The 18551-nt window shown below is 42.2% G+C and overlaps 1 protein-coding gene across 9 annotated transcripts in view; it reads right to left on the reverse strand.

The window, feature by feature from the left end:
* The window catches only part of PCNX1 (pecanex 1), an 86396-nt gene extending 77580 nt beyond the window's left edge, over positions 1 to 8816 (reverse strand). For 5 of the 9 annotated variants that reach the window (XM_048949060.1, XM_048949056.1, XM_048949058.1 and 2 more), the window contains exon 1: positions 8481 to 8816. In XM_048949060.1, the coding sequence (XP_048805017.1) occupies positions 8481 to 8633 (153 nt within the window). In that variant the 5' untranslated portion in view covers positions 8634 to 8816. The remainder of the gene's footprint in view (positions 1 to 8480) is intronic. The other 4 variants (XM_048949065.1, XM_048949064.1, XM_048949063.1 and 1 more) reach the window with 1 other exon arrangement.
* Positions 8817 to 18551: the final 9735 nt, after the last annotated feature.

The raw sequence follows: 18551 nt of genomic DNA on the forward strand, positions 1-18551 counted from the left end.
GTTTGAAAAGCAAATTTAACTTTCTCTTTTTTTTTTCCTCCAGGCTTTTGGAATGTAATACTTAGACGAGGAGACTTACAGCTAGCATCTCTATTATATCACGATATTTCCAATTATATTTCATTCACACTTCAAGACTAAACCAAACGAGTTAGACCCTGTTTTAAGATTAGTACACCAAACCAATTCCAGGTTTTTTTTGAAAGAAAAGAAAGCCAGTTTGACAGCACTGCAGATGAGAGCAAACTACTTAGACTAGATGTTTTGATTTAGCTTTGTCAGTTTCCAACAGCTACTCTTACACGACAAGATACTTATCAGTCATGAAAGCCTAACTTCTCCTCACTCACATACAAAAAAGGTCAATTTACAATTTACAGTGGCTCACACTGTTATGCAGCAGTCCACACTAATCCGCAATATCACATCCTATAGGGGTTATTTATGCTAGACAGTTACATGCCCACGGAGAGACAGCCAACGCAGGTGCTTTGATGAGAATTTTTCAGTTGTGACAGAGGTGGACAAAAGCCAAATAAAAAGCCTCAGTTCTAAATTCAACTTCTGAAACTCCTCTAAACTAAGACCTCACATCCAGCTTTTGCTGAGACTCATGAGGCTTTTACAGACCAGTCATCTCAGCAACAGGTATTAAGTGAAGTCTGACCGCTGTTGAAGACAAGCGTACGGCATACTAGTCAAACTTCCACTTCAAGGCTTTATCCCTTCTCATTCACCTGTTAGTTGTACTAGTACTTTGGTCCAGTCACTAAACAAAATGAGATATTAACGCATAGTGTTCATCCACAGATACATCAATTCCATCACCAAAACAAGAATCTGTACACTCAAGTACTGTTACATCATTGCCCTTTGCCCAGCTGACGGCACAGTTTGATACGAAATTCTAAACATTCAGAAGTATATGTATAGGTGTGTGACAATCAGAATTAAATAGCATTTGATATCCAGCACAAACATTAACTCAATAGATGAGACGATTAAGTGAACTGCCTTATTAGGTTTCCTATTGTGAGGCTAATTCCAGCTTGCTTCATACCCCTAGTCACTCACGCTTTATAAACATCAGCAACATAGGCTCCTTCACAGCGATCAAAGTTTCATGGATGTCTTGCAGAAATAGAGAAACACAAGCAGAGAATAGGACAGAAAGTCTCCTATATTTATATAGAGCCACTTTTAGTCATTTCAAAGAGATCTGATTAAAACATGAAGATTCCTATTGATTTAAGAGAATATTTGTCCTGAAAGAGCCATGAGTAATTCGAGCTCTGACTTAAGCAAAAACACTGACTAGATCTCTGAATACAAGATACTGTACTAACAAAGGGGAATAAAACAATAAGAATTTCTTAATATTGTATCAATTGTGAACTTCAGTGGAAAACCCATCCCTAATCTGACTGTTCACATTCTGGCAGGAAGCAAAAACAATCAATTAATACAACATTTCTTAAGCCAAATATATGAATGAGTGTAGAACCAATTAGAAGAGAGGTTACTTATTCTGATCTCTTCTCTTTAAGAGCTCAAGTTTAACCTACACTACACCCTCAAAAACAAGTCTGAATCTAACATACCATTTGAAGCAGGACAGGCAAACAAAGTTGGGGTATGTTAACTGAGATTCCTGTCTGCCATCTTTCATGATCAAGACTGGACAAGATTAATGGATAGGGGAAAACTCACTTCACAAGCACCACCTCAGGAGAAGAGAGAGGAAACAATTTTAAATACAGCATCAACAAGCAGCCAGGAGCCACGATGATAGTGACACCCATAAACCCTGGAGCAACACAAATGTTTCCTCAAAAAAAAATGCAATGCTTCTGAGAACTTGAGAGGCAGCAAGTTTCATGCAGGCATAGGCAAGCGCATAAGCTCTGGCAAAATGTTTAAGCTTCCTGTACATGCTAAGCAGTCTGCTACCAAATCACAAACATGAGTTCAATTGGCCTCTCCTTTACAAGCACCCAGTGTTCTGAAGCCATTACTGCAATCAGCTTAACACTAAATGACAAAAGTACAGACACGGCTTTTACGGGCTAACTCTATTTGGAGAGCTCTTCAGTTTGTCCCCTTCATCCATCAGGGATTAAGTCACACACTGCATCCAGTTCACCCTGTGGAATGCAAAATCTACACGTTCTGTTGTGCAAAGGGAAGCTCTGAGAATAAGTTAGAAAAAACCATAGAAAGTGAACATAGCTTGAATTAAACCCAACAAAGAATTAAACTGTACATTTTATCCCTCCCCTTTCTACAGGATTGCAGAGAGCTAGGATTCATGCAACGAATTCGTATTTTTCATTCCTTGTGTTTATTCAGTCTTGCTCCTCTCTGGATAGGATGTATATTGTGTGAATAGAATAAATTTGAGCAAGTCCTGCACACTACTGTATGATCATACCTCACATTAAGGTCTTATGCTGTGGTGCAGCAGAAATACCTATGGTGCCAGCAATTCATCCACATTCCAGCCTCAAGAAATCTAGTGAATTCAAGCCAACCTAAACCACTGGTACCTTCTCTGTTCTACTTTGCCAAAACTTGGAAACATTCAGCTTCTATGCAGGGTCTTTTCTCCATGAGCCAGAACAAGTTAAAGTAACATTATTGATTGCACCAGCGTAGCTTTAGACTGGACATTAGGAACAAATTTCTTCATGGATAGGGTGGTAAAGCACTGGAACAGGCTGCCCAGGGAAGTAGGAGTCGCCACCCCTGGAGGCATTTATGAGATGCCTGGATGTGGCACTAAGGGACATGGGTTAGTAATGGCCCTCAGTAGGTCAGGCTGACAGCCGACTTGACAGCGATGGTCTTTTCTAACTTAAATTATGCTATGATTCTATTTTGAGCTGCTCTTGACATTTTACCACATTTGAGGAGACCTGACTAACTGAGTATCCTACACAATATCATCTTCAAGATTGTAACAGGAATGCTCAAGTCCTACAAATGTACAGCTAGGTCTCATTTCAGTTGTTTTCACAAGTAAGCAAGCACCATTTTTAATCAGGCCCAGACAAAAACCTTGTTAGAGCTTGTTTTCAGACCAGTTATAAAGCTGTAGCTGCAACAGCATTCCAGAGAATTTCTCATTTTACTGCACATCCCTACAGTCACTTGCATTAGCACCAAAAGAAAGAGCACACTGAACAGCACTAGTCACAATTGAAGCTCTCACAGGAGAGAAGAGCTAGACGTGACCATACAGAATCTGCCTGCTTTAATTACATTCTGTTGAAAACATCAGTCACCCAATGTTTGAATAAGTCAAATAAATAATTAGACAAACTAGAAGCTAAAAGCATTTCCCTGTACCTTAAAGGGAAGTCATGTAGCATTATCAAAAACTCAAGGAGGAGAGGAATGGAGAAGATACAGACTTTCTACCACCTTTCCCTTTGAAGGTACTTTCAAAAATGTCTACCTTTCAAGACAACGTGATACCCATACCATCTACGTGAACTGATCGCAAAAATAATCAGACTCATCAAGCCTGACTATCTCTTCCTCACTTTTCACCTACACAATAAAAACTATTTACAGAAAGTAAAGAACTGCACTCAGATTTTACTCAGAAGAACACTTATTTTAGACATTATCTGGGGTGTTCTTGAACTCCAATCGCAAGCCTGCTGCACTATCACCTCATTATCAGTGAAAAGCATGATTCTGCCCTCTGTAACAGATTGTGAGCTCCTATAACCAGGTGGCCCAGTAGAACGCTATCTTTAATTGGCAATCAGTGGTCTATTAGTATAGTTTTCAAAACACTAGGGTATAATGCAAAGGGGATTATAAGAGTTATAAAAGAAGTAAGAATAAACAAGTAGTGAACAAAGTAAGATACAGGACTGCAGTTACATTGTTTCTGCTAGCTACAGGCTGTAAGGCCACCTCAGCTGTATCAGGGTAGGAAACAATCGCTCCTAGATTCCAGTCATCAACCTAGAACAGAAAAGAATCATAGAATCACCAAGGTTGGAAAATACTTCTAAGGTCATCCAGTCCAACCATCCACCTATCGCCAATATTTCTTACTATACCACGTCCTTCAGTACAACATCTAAACATTTCTCCAACTCCTCCAGGGTTGGTGACTCCACCACATCCCTGGGCAGCCCATTCCAATGCCTAACCACTCTTCCAGAGAAGTATTTTCTAACATCCAACTTCAATCTCCCTAGTGCAACTCAAAGCCATTCCCTCAGGTCCTAATGCTAGTTACATGAGAGGTTGACTCCCACGCCACCATAACCTCCTGAAGGGTAGCTGTAGAAAGCAATAAGGTCATCTCAAGTCTCCCCTTTTCCAGACTGAACAATCTAGTGGTCTAAGAAACATCGGACCATTAGCTATGGGCCTTTAAAATATTCCCACTTAAACTGCAAAGATGTCTGTACCTTGAGTCAGCATTTCAAATACAAAAGCACAAGGAACCAGAGAAAATTTCATGCCATCATAGGTTGTGCTGCACATTTATGAAGAATTAAAGACACTTTCATGGATCTCTGCAAAGCTTTAGCTAGACACTACAGATATGATGAACCTTCCCAATTATTTTCAAAAGAGAGGTGTAGGTGTTAGCTGTTAAGAACATTCATACTAAAGTCTTTCAATCCAAATCAGATTTTATGTCTTTGCATAAAGGTGACATCAATCAAGCTTTCATTCAACAGTAACAGTTGCCATGTAAAACACTCTGAAGACCAAGCATATTGAAGTCAGTATTTTATAGTACTGTATCAGAGAAGAAGAAAAGACTATCCAGGAACAGCAGGTCTAGTTCTGTCACCATTGTTTGTTTATTAACAGCCAGGGCCCTTAAGAACTGCTGGTATCTGGAAGCACATTCAGTAACAAGTCACGCAGTATTTTGACAAAAACCTCAGGTGTATGAATGAAGCTTCTGGTAGCCAAGAAACTACGTGTAACTTAGAGCAACATGAGAAAAGTAGGTTCTCAACATATATTTTAGTACTTAAATTCGGTTTAAGAAACAGTATCCATCTCAGAAATTCCTCCTAAGAAGACTTACATGGAGCTATGTATTTATGACCTACTTCTGTAACTATGTACACAAAGCAGGAAATCGAATACCTATTAAGTGAACTGTTGTGTAAATGAGCCTGACTTTGACAGACAACCTCTGTAGGTATGAGCCCATCACCCCAAGCAAGGTACAGTGCTGGCTCCTCTTAACTCACTGGCAAAGTTCCCCGGCTGCCAGAGCCAAGACTTCATTCCCTTCTGCGCATGTGGTGGGGCTGAAGCAGCATTCCAACCGGGGGAAGCGCCTTGGCAGCCTCCTCTCTTCCCCTCCTCCTTGCAACAGTGATGCACAGCACTGGCCTCTCAATTTAGGGTATCTTTGTTCCAACTCGACCACTGTATTTTGCAATCCGGCTGTACCATTTCCTCATGTTGTAGCATATTTGCTTTTCCTAGCTTGAGTTTTGAGTTAGACTACAAAAAAATAAATAAATAAATAAATAAATAGGCTTTTATGACAGATATGCAGAATAAGCACAGTTGAGCCTGTTACTGAATACAACTATCAAAACAGGATAGATTCAACTACTCTAGAAAACAGTATTTTCGCTTGTATGCTGCCAAGCCACAGCTCCAAGAGTACACATCTACACAGCTTCACTTAGGCATACATTTCTCCTTGATTCCTTGTTATCTACGTTTTCTTCCCAAACAGGCGAAGTGTACAGACACATACCAGAAACAGAAGTATCCTGATCTGCAATACAGATACTTACATGCATGTATCTGTGTCCTCCACCAATGATGCAGAGCCCACGCTTTCACACGCCCATTCTCAGAAGGCAGAAAGATCAGGGAGCAAGAAAGGCAAGCTGAATTTGACTGCTAATTCCTTCGACTGGTTTGCACCATACGCTACACACATCAACCCTATAAGCAGTGGATACATATGCCAAGAAACACAGATACACGATACAGCTTCCTCACAAAGACCACTACCAGATTCCATACTGAAGATACAGGATACACAGAAAAAAAAAAAAAAAAAAAAAAAAAGACTAGCAATGCCTGGTGCAATAAATCAAGTCTTTAAGCAATAACTGCATTACCATATCCTAAAGAGATAGTTTCCCATTTTTGTTTGAAATTAAATACTTAGGAAAAAAAGCGATCAGTTTACCATCAGATTCATTTAGTCTTGAGAATCAGCTACAGGCAAAGTTTATAAGGGATCCCACTGCCTTTGTTACTTCAAAATGACAAATGAGCACCTACACTTACTGCTACCCTAATGCATCAAATCAGGAATATGAACTTGGAATTTCTTACATGAGAAAGCTTCATACGTAATGTAAAACCAATCAGCATTTTAACCCTTTATATATTTTTAAAAACACTAATGGATGCCTGCCAGCAACAAGTCATTTGAAACGAGCTTAGAAACTCCCTCCTACAAACCAGTAAGTCACACTCAGAATTCAGATTATAGTTACCTAAGACTTCTTAGTGAGTTCTGCTTATTTATCTATGTCCTACAGCCACTCAACATTTACACCTTTTTCTTCTAAAAACAGCTTAAGAGATGCTAAAGAACTAAGATGACCATCACAGTCCTGCCTGTTTAGTTTATGTCTAGACAACACTTAAACTGCACAGGGTGGAAAAAGGGAAAACAGCCAAATATGATTCAATCTGTTTCAACTTGTGACTAATCTCTCTACTTATTCTCAGGGAAGTTGGCACATGTTGCATCTTTAACTTGTCCTGAGCTATGAAGCAAGAGAACTTCTCTGACCTCAACAAAACCTGATGCAGCTTGCTTTTGCCCATCATTTCCCTTTACACAAGAAACACATTTGAGTAATACTGAAGTTTATCCTATAGCACAGGCAAGTGAAGATTAACTGCTGCTTTGAGATCAGCAGGAGATTCAGTGTAAGTTCATATTGATCAGCCAGCAGACCTACATACAATAAAAACCATACACCCCCTCCAATGCCTCTGTGCGTGCAGCATATAGCTCACCTTTACGTGCAGACTTCTCAGAAAGAGAGTGCTAATCACATCAGCTATTCTGCCAAAATAGAAGGGCATTATTTCTGAAAAAGAGCTGGATCTGGGACCAAAAGGGCTCTCTTCTTCCCACCTGAAGTTCCCAGTTTTTTTGAGTGGATCAGCTTAGTAGCTGATAGCTACTAAGTAAGATAAGTAGTAGGAAGTTTCACCTAGCTGTTGTCATGTTAGTTTTAGAAGCGTTGTCACATTAGTTTTAGAAGCAGTTCTCCTCAGCCTGCAGTTTCCTTACCAGCAGTATAAAGTTTTCAAACAAAAAGCCCTGTAGTTACTGTTTCCAACACAGAAACATGAATTAAGAGCTAAGCATTAGAGGGCTGTGAATCTCCTCTTCTACAGCAACTATTTCTTAGCATGAAGCATCTCACGCTGCCATTTTACAAACTGCTTTTTAACCAAATAAATGCCTCACCTAAGAGCACTACATTTCTACGACTGCATTCATGCTGAGTTTCTCCAAGGTTTCATTCACTAATTCTCAATTTTTTCACAAGCTCTTCAGTTGTCAAGAGCATTCAGACCAGGCAGACTCGCAAGCTACAAGACTGGTCACACAACGCTCTGAATGATCACACTGTTCCTCTTAGAAATCTGAAGCAAAATATTTATACTCCATAAGCTGCATATAACTTAAATGGAAAGACAAGCACCAGCCAACAGGAAACTGCCTCCTTCTCTCACAACTGGTCGTACCTTTGCTGCATCTGTTCCAAGTCCAAATGTCAAGGGAACACCTAGGTTTAAAGGTCAGTATTATTTTTTTTAAATAGCTTTGACCAAAGCATCAGGTACGTTCAACAAGGATTCTCCCAAACTGGCTTTCTAAAGTTTGGGTACAAGTGAAATACCAAAGGAACTTTTCACCACGGTCCGGAGACAGTGCCAGCCAGCACATCGTGCTGCGGCTCGATGAACTTTTACGTAATATCCTGACGGCCATCCCTTCCCGCTATCGAACGCGATGAGGGAAAGCGATAGAACTATCAGCCAGAAATACAGGTTCTATCCGAGAGCTTTCACTGTAATGGGGCGTTTTCCGGCGCTTCCAGGAGGCCAACGGAGCCATGCTCACTTTAGAGATGAGGAAGCCGAAGCCGACGGAGCAGCGGTGGAGACGGAAGCGCGGCCGCCCCGCGGGCCGCAGCCAGCACTCCCCACACTCCCTCCCACCGCCACCCCCGGCCCAGGCGCACCGGGGCCGCCCGGTGGGGGCACGCCGCGGCTGCGGGGCGGGCGGCACGGCGGGCAGGGGGCGCGCGTGCGGCGGCCCCGCGGTCCTTCCCGCCCCCCCGGATCCCCCCCCGCCGCGCTCAGCGCCCGCCCCCCGCCGGGCCCGCCCGCCCCGAGGCCCGGGGGGCCCCGCTCCCGGGGCGGCCCGCGCTCACCATGTAGAGGGTGAAGGGGAAGCCGAGCAGGAAGAGCCACAGGTAGAGGTGTAGCGCGTTGACCCCGGCGCCCTGGTGCGGGTCCTGGTACCAGCCGCCGCTCAGCGCCGCCCACACGCCCTGGCGCAGGATCTGCAGCACCTGGGAGCCCATGGCGGCCCCGCTCCGCCGAGCCGGCCCCGCTCTATCCGCCCTGGGAGCCCGGGCAGAGCCGCGCACCGCCCGCGCTCCGCGACAGCCCGCACGGCCGCAACCGCAACCGTCGCCGCCGCCGCCTCCCCAGCAACGCCGCCGCCATCTTATGTCCGGGCCCCGGGCCGGCCGCCCGCCCCCGCGCCGCCGATAGACCGGCAGCCCTTGCGGCAGGGGACGCCTACCCCGCTCTCTGTCGCCGGGGAGGGAGGGACAACGCTGCGGGGGCGGGGGCAAGCAATACTGCGCCTGCGCGCGGCCGTCCCGCCGCCTCCATCGCCCCCGGGGTGGCCGCAGCGCCTCCTGGCGGCGTGGAGGAGGGCGACGCTGCGGCCGTTAACGCGGCGCTTCTTCGGGGCCCGAGCCCCAACCGCAGGGCCCCGCTGCTGGCGGCGACTTCCCTGGGCTCTCCGGATGTGACAGAACCCGGGATTCCTCTCTAGCTCAGCCCCAGGGCGGCTCACGAGGCTTCTGCGTTGACAGCTTAGGACTCCGTCCATTTTCTAGAGCTACAGCCACTCAGGGTTTTTCTTCGCCTCAGGCAGTGGCACCAAGGCACGGTGATACCGTGGAACGATTGGAAAAGCCCTTCGGGATCACCGCGTTCCATGGTGAACACTTGAGTTGACTAAGGTTGAAGGACACCATTTGCTGTTGTCAAGACCCAGTTTCACCAAACACCCCCAGCGCCTGTCACAGTCTGTTCCCAAAGCATTTAAAGAAAACACAGTTGTTTGGATTTCTCTCCAGCTTTTGCCAAGAAAAATGGCAACTCAGCTTCTGGATGAATCTTTTTATGGTAGGCTGCTGGTGACCAACACAGCCTGGGTTTCAAAGCTTTTCCTTTAAGTACGTCTCCAAAGCCATGCACCAGGTAGAAAGAAACAGCTGAGGGAAAGACTTTTGAGAGCAATGCCAAGCAAGGAAGGAGGGATGTCAACTCATCCATAGGGACTGAAGACATAATGTTGAAGATTGTCCATTAAATTTCCTAACTCCAGCCATAATTGGGTGAAAAGTAGCTTTGAAGGCATGCTGAGATACTGTCTCTGCTACAGCAGAAAAATGCCACCCTGGTTCTGTCCTGAACCCCATTTCCTCTCCCTCTCAACCAGTTCAAGAGCAAGAGCTCACAACCTTCTGGGCGTCTGCTGAGGAGGAACTGCAGCGCTCAACACCCAAACAACCAGTAATGACTCATGATGAGCATACATTTGGGCCTGTGTTTTCAAGAGACTGTGCTACTGGCGCAGTCTCCCCACTGTTTTCCTCCCAATAGTTAGGTAGCCAATAGCAGCATCTGGTTATTCTTGGAAAACCAGAGGACAGAAGAGACTGACTCAAAACAGATGTAGATGATTTTTTTTTTTTTTTTTTTTTGTTTCCCCAGCAGGAAAGTAAGGAGAAGGAATGGATGCAAAACCCCAACCATGACAGCTCTCTTCCCAGTATAAACAAACAAGTTTTTAACTTTATTGTTTCAAGGAGCACATTTTTGAGTATGTGGCTGCTCAAATTGAAAAGGAACTTTTTAAAAATTATGTCAAACAGTGTTGAAGTAGAAGCAGAAAGAAGGATGTGTAAGGGGAGGGGAAGAAAAACAACAAAAACAAACCCAAGGAACAGAAAAGCTTAATGGATATTTTTCATGGATGAGGAGGGAGTATTCCTTCTGCTGGGACAAAGCCAAGCATGACAAGCATCACCACTTACTGTAGGCTCAGAAGAAAAAAGAAGAAAATCAAACAAACAAAAATAACCTCACAAACTATGAAGCCTATGCTTCACTCCATCATTTGCCAAAACACCTTTTAGAATTACAAACACAGCTGTTAAGAGATGAAGTTCTTAGGATGTGTTATCCATAAATACACTGTGATAATGTAACCATCAGGATTATGAAGCGTTAGTTCTTCCAGCAGCTGTTTCATTAATGTTACATAAAAGCTGTTCACCTTCTCCACAAAAAGAGGAAAGAAGGATAGCATTCATTAATAATGTGTCTGAAGGCTGCTAAACACAGTAAAAACATTTATGCTTCTGTTTAAGGGCCATTGATTGAATCTGGAGAGATTAGCCTCAGCCTTACAGTAACGATTCGTGTTAAACAGAATCCCTGTGTGACAGGCTGGAATTCCCTAGCCCTGCTCCTGCAATATTACTGGCTCAACCATGATGCACAGCAGCATAACCTAGTTCAGCACAGATAGCCCTGCTCAAGAGAACTGGATCCTGGGAGTATTTAGACTGAGTCAAGTAAAATAAGCAACAGAATCTGATGTGCATGAGAGGACAATTAAATCCCATTGTTCAGCTACTTAAATGCATGCAGGCTGAAAACATTAGGGCACAAGATGGGAAATAATATTATTGGAATCCAACCATGCTTGAAGGTAAAACTGATAATGAACTTAGTTGTAGGCATCATTAATAAAGTAAGGAAAAAAATCATGATTAGCTTTTCAAGGAAACAAACAAAGCCCATCAAAAACAGCGTAAGAAAAGTGCAGAGAAACAGTGCACCTGAATAGAAAGCAGCAGGAGTACTCTCAGACTATGTATTGAGCCTCTGCAATCCAACAAATAACTGGCTTATCTTCTGTGCTCTGCTTTAGCCTTACAGTACTTCGTTAGGATGAATGTTATTCCCTGCTCAGGCAAAAGAATGTACTCTAGGAAAATTAGAGTTTGATATTGGTGGAGAGTGAACAATTTTTAGATGAAATATTTAAGTGGAGACACTAAGTCAGATGATTTGAGTGCAACCTATTTTTCTCCAGCATTTCTCTTATAAATTATTATGCCAAGACTGAGGCAAAGGAGTCATTTTGCTGCATAAGCCAGCACTATGCAGGAACAGACCAACTCAAAACTGCAATTATTATTTTGGCCAGACAATATTCTTAATTTCCTCACATTCTCAGTACACAGTCATGCATCTTTACAACTGCAGGCTACTGTGAAGATTTCTGTAGCATATCAGCATTACTGATTCTCTTTGCATATCCCATCTACTACATATATGGCTGTTTGGACTTGGCCAAGGTAGAACTATCTTTTAATCATAATCAGAAACACTTCATGCCACACTCCAGTGGGTTGAAAAGGCATTTGCAAAATTAGGGCAATGCTATATGTGGTGCACGATAAAAATGTAGGCTATATAAAATACTCAGATGAGATTATCATAATTTCTTGACTGACCTTATAAGCACACTTTTTGTTTTTTTCCTAAATGCTTTTCCTAAATACAAGAATAAGAAGATAATCATAGCTAACAAACAAAACACCGAAACCTGTCACAGAACTGCTTCAACATGCTAGCATTGCTAAAAAAGCAATACTGCAGCATGTTTTGGGCTACTGTTTTTACCTTAGCCTTAGTATCTTTCATCTTTGTATTTGAGGAACTTACGCTTTATACTTTTTCCTCCAGTATTCCCTCCACCTTTTGTGGAATACCCAAAATTGTCATTTTAAACTTAGTTAAAGAAAACTCCTAAGCTTTATGACAATACAGAGTAGCTAATCAGGACAAGAGGTCAAACAAAAGGTTAAAACGAATATTTTACCTAAATTATGTAGAATTCATTGTCTGTAAACAAGCACATGATTGGCGTTTCCTTGTTATTTTCATTGCAGTAATCGTCACAGTTTGATACCAAGCTGTAAGTAGCTCATAAAACAATCAGCAGAAAATAAGTGAAAGACTAAATTACTAGTTTACAATTAGGAGAGTAGTACTTCTAATCTCCATGCTGGATAGTGTTGTTTTTGAAGATTGACAAACTAGGCCTTTGTGGCTCATTATCAAGTTTTATTTACTTGTTCCTATTGATTCCTTGTCTCAAGATCTATAACTAGACAGCAGCATTACAACCCTAACTCGGATCCTGCTGACACACATTTCTTAGTATGATTTGGACACAGTGTCCAAAGCTACAACTCTGACAATATATACTTTTTTTTTAAAAGACAGAAGTCAATGTAGTTTATTAGCATAAGTAGTGATAAATGTGTTTTAATCTCTCATTATCTCATATGAGAATTAAGAAATAGGCTTATTTATAAAGGTGATAGCAAGCAGAAGTTAATTTTGCAATACTATTTGTTAGCCTAGTTTCACTGTGAGATAAATTGTATTAAAAAAAGTCAGGAGGCTTTTCTAGACTTGCTTTTAATTGTAGTAAAATGGTTTTCAACAATACAAGACACCCCTGAATGTGTTGCCATCACCTTAGCATCTGGTTGCAGCTCAAATCCTCTTCTCACAGCCTTTAAGCAAACATCTAAGTGAGAGTCAGATCCTCTCACAGACTCTACTCCCTTCTCAGCAGCTCTGTTCCCTGGTTCTCCAAAACCTTTCATGAGAAGTCACACCAGATACAGTCTTATTCATAAGAGTATCACACTGATATTCGGCCCCTGCTCCCACCTGGAATACAGCCCCTCCAGAGAAAGTAGGGAAAGCATACACACTCTCTGGCATTTCTGCACAGATCAAGCAGAGATTTAACAGTAGAAAGGTTACATTTCTGCTTACAAAGGCCAGGAGTCCTCCTCCCCCTGCTGTGCTGGTACGTTATTACTCACACCACACAGTGCAGCCCCAAGTTGCAGCCCCAGGTGTGCATCAGGATACAGCCTGCAACCACCTTTATCACAACCATGGCACGTTGTGCTCTCCCAGCTCCAGCTGCCCCTCATGGAGACAGCCTGCCCCAGCAGCCCTAGAGACAGACCAGGGCTTCTCCTTTAAGGTAGAAGAACGCTCTTCTTGCCTTCAAATATCTAGAAATGGGGGGGAGTGTTTCATTTCCTTCCCCCACCCAAATATCTCTATGACTAATAGATCTCTCTGTAGTATTTCACAGTGCTGCTCAGGGAAAGATCAATGCGCTAAGCAGAGGATTCTAATTACTGATCTGCAAACAGCTGAGCCATGAAGCTCTCAGTGCCATTAACCCCTGCTCTTGCAGTTTCTCTCAGCTGTGGGCTGCATTTTTTGAGTAGTAAGCTCTTCTTGTACCCTCTCTGAGCCCTGTGGTTTTCTCAAAACAAAATACACAGACCAAAAAGAGATTCTTCCCATAGAAGAGCACTTATATCAGCTTTTTTTTATTATCAGGGAGTGCTTAAAGAAGAAAAAATGCTTGAAATGGATCCACATATACAAAGGAGTCCCATGAGAGCTAAGGAAAATATTATTGTTACTAACTTGATGATTGCACCCTTATGGCCACTAGAACAACAATATCTTCATTGTGCCTTCTTACTCCTTGTTTTCTAGAGATTGCCTCTTTCAGCTGTATGTTTCCAGCAGGTAGGTGGGCTCTAGTTTCACTATTCTAACCTCTTCCAGCTGCTTCAGCATGGCTGAAAAACCAATTGGAATGGCTTAATGCTCCCATTGCTAGAGAAAGAATGCAGTTTTAAAATGAAATTTCATCCTAAGGATTATTCTGGTAGTGTTTCTTGAAAGAAAATTGTAGCAGCGTCCACTTTCATTGGGCCTAATTCTGTGAACACATTCATGCAGAAATCACACGGGAGCATCATCAGTGTACCAGTGACCACAAGGTCTCTGAACAAAGGCATTTGCTAGCATTACTGGTACAAGAATTGCCTAAAACCACCATGGAGATGAAACATAATAAACAAGGCTAAAATTAGAATATCCAAACACTGAGCTGGCAGTATTTGAGCAGCATTTACACCACATTCTTTAAAGTACAGCACACTGGTGCCTCACTGTAAGAAATTTCTACCAAACAATGATTTGTGATGCCACTGGGATAAAATCCTAAGATCTCTGTTCACAGTTAAAACTTGCTGCCTGAAGTATAAAGCTCCCATAACATGAGGACTAATCTTCTACAGTTAAAGGGTTTCCTCTCTCTCATGGCTGGTTTTAGCCTTTAGAATTGGTGAGTTAAGCTTTTAGAACTGGTGAGCCTAGGAGAGCATTTCAGTTTCAACTACATTGTCAGAAAGGAAAAGCTTAAACATTAAATGCATACTGATTTCAGGGTAATGAAATGAGGCCAAAATTAGGACTCCCAAAGAGGCAATGTGGGCAAAGTTTGGAGAAGAGTCATAAACTGGCTGTTTTATCAGCAGGCATGCAACTTTGTATTATTCACAAGATAGATTATGTCTTGCACAGCTAAACAGGCCAAAAACACGTAGGCACAGAACATGGGGTAGGGAGATTATAGCAGCGAGCTGTGCAGGAAACCATGGCAGCGTCAGTGTGGTAAGGCCTGTGGAGAAGCTGAGAGTACATTAACTTGCAGAAAGTGAGGAAATCTGCAGAATAACTAATGCATTGCAAAGTGAAAATGTTGTACGGGGACATAAGTCACAATTTCACTTAACTGGATTTCACATATGTACCAGGGCCTGCTGAGGCAGATTAGTTCAGAGGTCCTGAAGTCTCATCAGTTTCCCTAAATCTCCCTTGGATTTCATCTTCGTTCTGAATAAACAGAACACTGACTTCACATTTCTGTCTGATTTCAACGCCTTTCCTAGCTCTGTATGTACGACTCCTCAGTGAATACAGCCTTGTCTGAAGTGGAATATGGCAGTGACTGTGTGCTTTAGTAGGAGGTGTGAAGAATAATTTTGACATTCAAGACTATTGGAAACAGTATGTAATTCATTGCCTCGAGGTGGAATGTAGCCATAGTTAACAACTTAAAACTGAGATGAGAACTACAGAATTTCAGTCTTAAATCCCTTTTGGAAGGTAGCATTGCTGGTCACATACTGCTTCAGCTTCAGTGTAGGTCGGCCTCAGAAGAAGAGGTGCCATATTTTTAACAACCAGCTAAAAACCGAAGTTTAAATTCCCAGATATGTCTTATGATTTACACAGGCAAGAAGTCTCAGCTGCATCACAAGATTGGCTCCTTCCTGTATTCTTTTTGTTCTCTGGAGGTCTCCCAGATAAGTACTGAGCAAGTCTGACCTGCTTACTGTAGAAGATCTGATGAAATCATACCGAGGCATTGTGAATACTTTTGCATTTGCTTGAATTGGCAATGCCTGAAGGTACAGTTGACAAATTTCAGAATGTGAAAATGATTAATCCAGGGGAAGTGCCCTGAAACACCACCACTTAATGGCAGATCCAACTAACCTGGATTCCAGCAACTCTTTAAAGAACATTTTGAAAAGAAAGCCCACGTGAGCTACCCGGTGAGTAACATTCCATGAATCACTGAAGCACAGACCCAGGCTGTCCCTGATTTTCATTCCTTTCTCTCTAGGCCACAATTTTACGAAGCATTAGTTTAGGGATTAGTTTATCATCCTACAGCCACGCCACTGCACAAAACAAGCGAAATCAGGCATACATACAGCAGAGTGAGGCAAGCCTAAAGGAGGTGTGATCAGAGCTTTATTAGAGAGGACATATGGTTTTTGAAGAAAAGGTCCTCAGCAGCTGGAGGTGGCATAATTATTCATCAGGAAAACAACAGCAACTACAACGATCTTCGCTTTCCTCTGCTGGCCTAATAGATTCCTTGCAGTCATTCAGTGGACAGCTGCTTTTCACCCACCCTTTGTAAACAACTTTTCATAATAAACTGATGTAGAAGGAAGCTCTTACCATTACAGAAAACCACAGTTACACAGAAACATACACACTACTTGACTTCTCCCCATGCTCCTACTTCCAGCTAGCTCTTGGCTTCAACACAGTAAGACAGACCCTGTAAACGTGGAGCACACCCATGCATGTTTACAGACCTGCATGCTCGTGCACCTATACAGGCACTCCAGGTTCTGAAACAGCACCATTTTTCATGCAAATATTTTTTCAACTGCATTAGCTGATAATCTTCAGCCTCTTTCTAAATCAAGCTATGTTTCACTTTTTACATTTACCCCTTTGTCCTTGAGGTTGCCATTGGCATCCTTTGCACTCATTCATACAGGTAAGGCTTGGTAATCATTATCAACAGTAGTGGCACAGCAGCAAGCAGAGAACTATACATAGCCAAGAAAAGTGGACTTAAAAATAGATTTGAATGATTCAACTCAGTGTTATCTGTTAAGACATACTGATACTGCTGTATTTTTTGGTTATAGCCTTTTCATCTGTGAATAAAAGCAACTTGAAAAGCTGCTCTCCTTAGTTCCCTTACACAGATGTTAACACTATTGGAAATCAATGGACTGATTGACTCAGGTTCACCAAGTAAATCACTGACAAAAACAGCACCCAGATCTACCAGGTCCTGATCCAGAATGATCCATTAAACAGAATGAGTATTTGTACAAACCACACTTCTGTAGAGTCAGTACTACACAAGTGAGTTTTTCTCCTTCAAAGACAAACCAGTGGGATGAAACAGGCTATTCATTCCTCCACTGCATTTGTTTGTCATATTGTTCCCAGCTTTGTATCAAGAGCAGAGAGTAAACAGAACAGTAACAGTAGAATTTACAGATCAGAGAAATGCAGGCAGGTTTATTCCAAGTCTCGGCCAGCCAACAGGTTTTCCTACAAACACTGCTTCTTAGTACAACCCTTCTGTGGAAAAACTCACAAGAGACACTGTGAGAGTGAACCTAAGATGGAACAACACTCGGCAGAGTTTCTTCCTGATCACTTGCACAGGAGTGAGGGCTGCCCATCATGGATCAGCTTGTAAAGCCCTCATGGCAGATTCATGGGGATTGTCAGGCACCCAGAAGGTGCTGTGTTTCCCAAAGCCACTTGCACAGATTCCTCGTGCAGCTGCTAGGCTCTTGGCTCCAGGTTTAGCTCCAGAGCATTGTCCACATTAGAAACATTGGCCTATTTATTTCCCTGGTGCACTCTTTATCAGCCCTTGGCATGGAAAGAGATGTTCAGCCCCTAGGGAAATCTTTGATGGGTTTAGCAGTGAAAATGAATAGGGAGAAAACAGTTAAAGAACAAAGAAATTAGAGGTATGTGATGCTGATGCAGTTACTTTCATATTTCTGATCACATCTGCCTGGGAAACAAATAACCTTTTTCTGCTCGTAGGCCTTCCTAGAATAGTGATGACTGCAAAATGGCCTGGAAACACTTTTCTGGAGATAAACAATGGAAATGATCTAACATTAAAAATAACCCCAAAGTCAAAAAATCAGAAACGACTCTGAAACAAAGGAAGGGTGGAGTAGGCAACTCTTTTGTGGAGAGATTCATACTCTGTTCATTCTGCTTCTAGAGCCCAGGGATGCCAAGTAATGTTGCATCAGAAATCTGTAAGCTGTATGCCCACATCTGTTAAAAAAACATCCTGAACTTCACAGAAATTAGTGAACCTGTCGCAAAATTTTGAAGCAGTTAAAATTAGATTTTGAGTGATTTATCTTTTCACCATTGTTTCAGCATGCAACATGACACGGAAAGAGGTTTTGTTGCAAACAGTACTTGAATTAAAAAAAACAAAGCTATTTTGCTGTAGAAAATGTACTTCCAAGATTTAATTCAATACTGAGTGTTACACAAATCATATGAAAAACAGTCTTGCTGTGGTAACAGTACAATTAAACACAGGTGGCCAAAATATTGTCTCTTGGACTGAATTTTGAATTTCTGGTATACACAGCTTCTTCACAGCTTTGTTAGTACCAATGCAACTACATTCTTGCTTGTAAATCTTTAAATGACATATAATGGAAAAGAAGCAAAATATTCTAAGTTTATAAAAAAATAATTTAAGTCAAAGATCCAGGCACAATCTTGCAAGCTATGAATTGAAAAGCATCTTTACTCATGAACTATTATTTCTACTGACATCAGAAACAAGTTCGATTTAGGGGAAGTTCTGTAGGATATGGGTCTTACAAGGGAAAAGTTCAGTTCATAATCATCCAGCTTTTTTCACTGCC

This window comes from Lagopus muta, chromosome 6 (assembly GCF_023343835.1).
Source record: "Lagopus muta isolate bLagMut1 chromosome 6, bLagMut1 primary, whole genome shotgun sequence".
NCBI classification, from domain to species: domain Eukaryota; kingdom Metazoa; phylum Chordata; class Aves; order Galliformes; family Phasianidae; genus Lagopus; species Lagopus muta.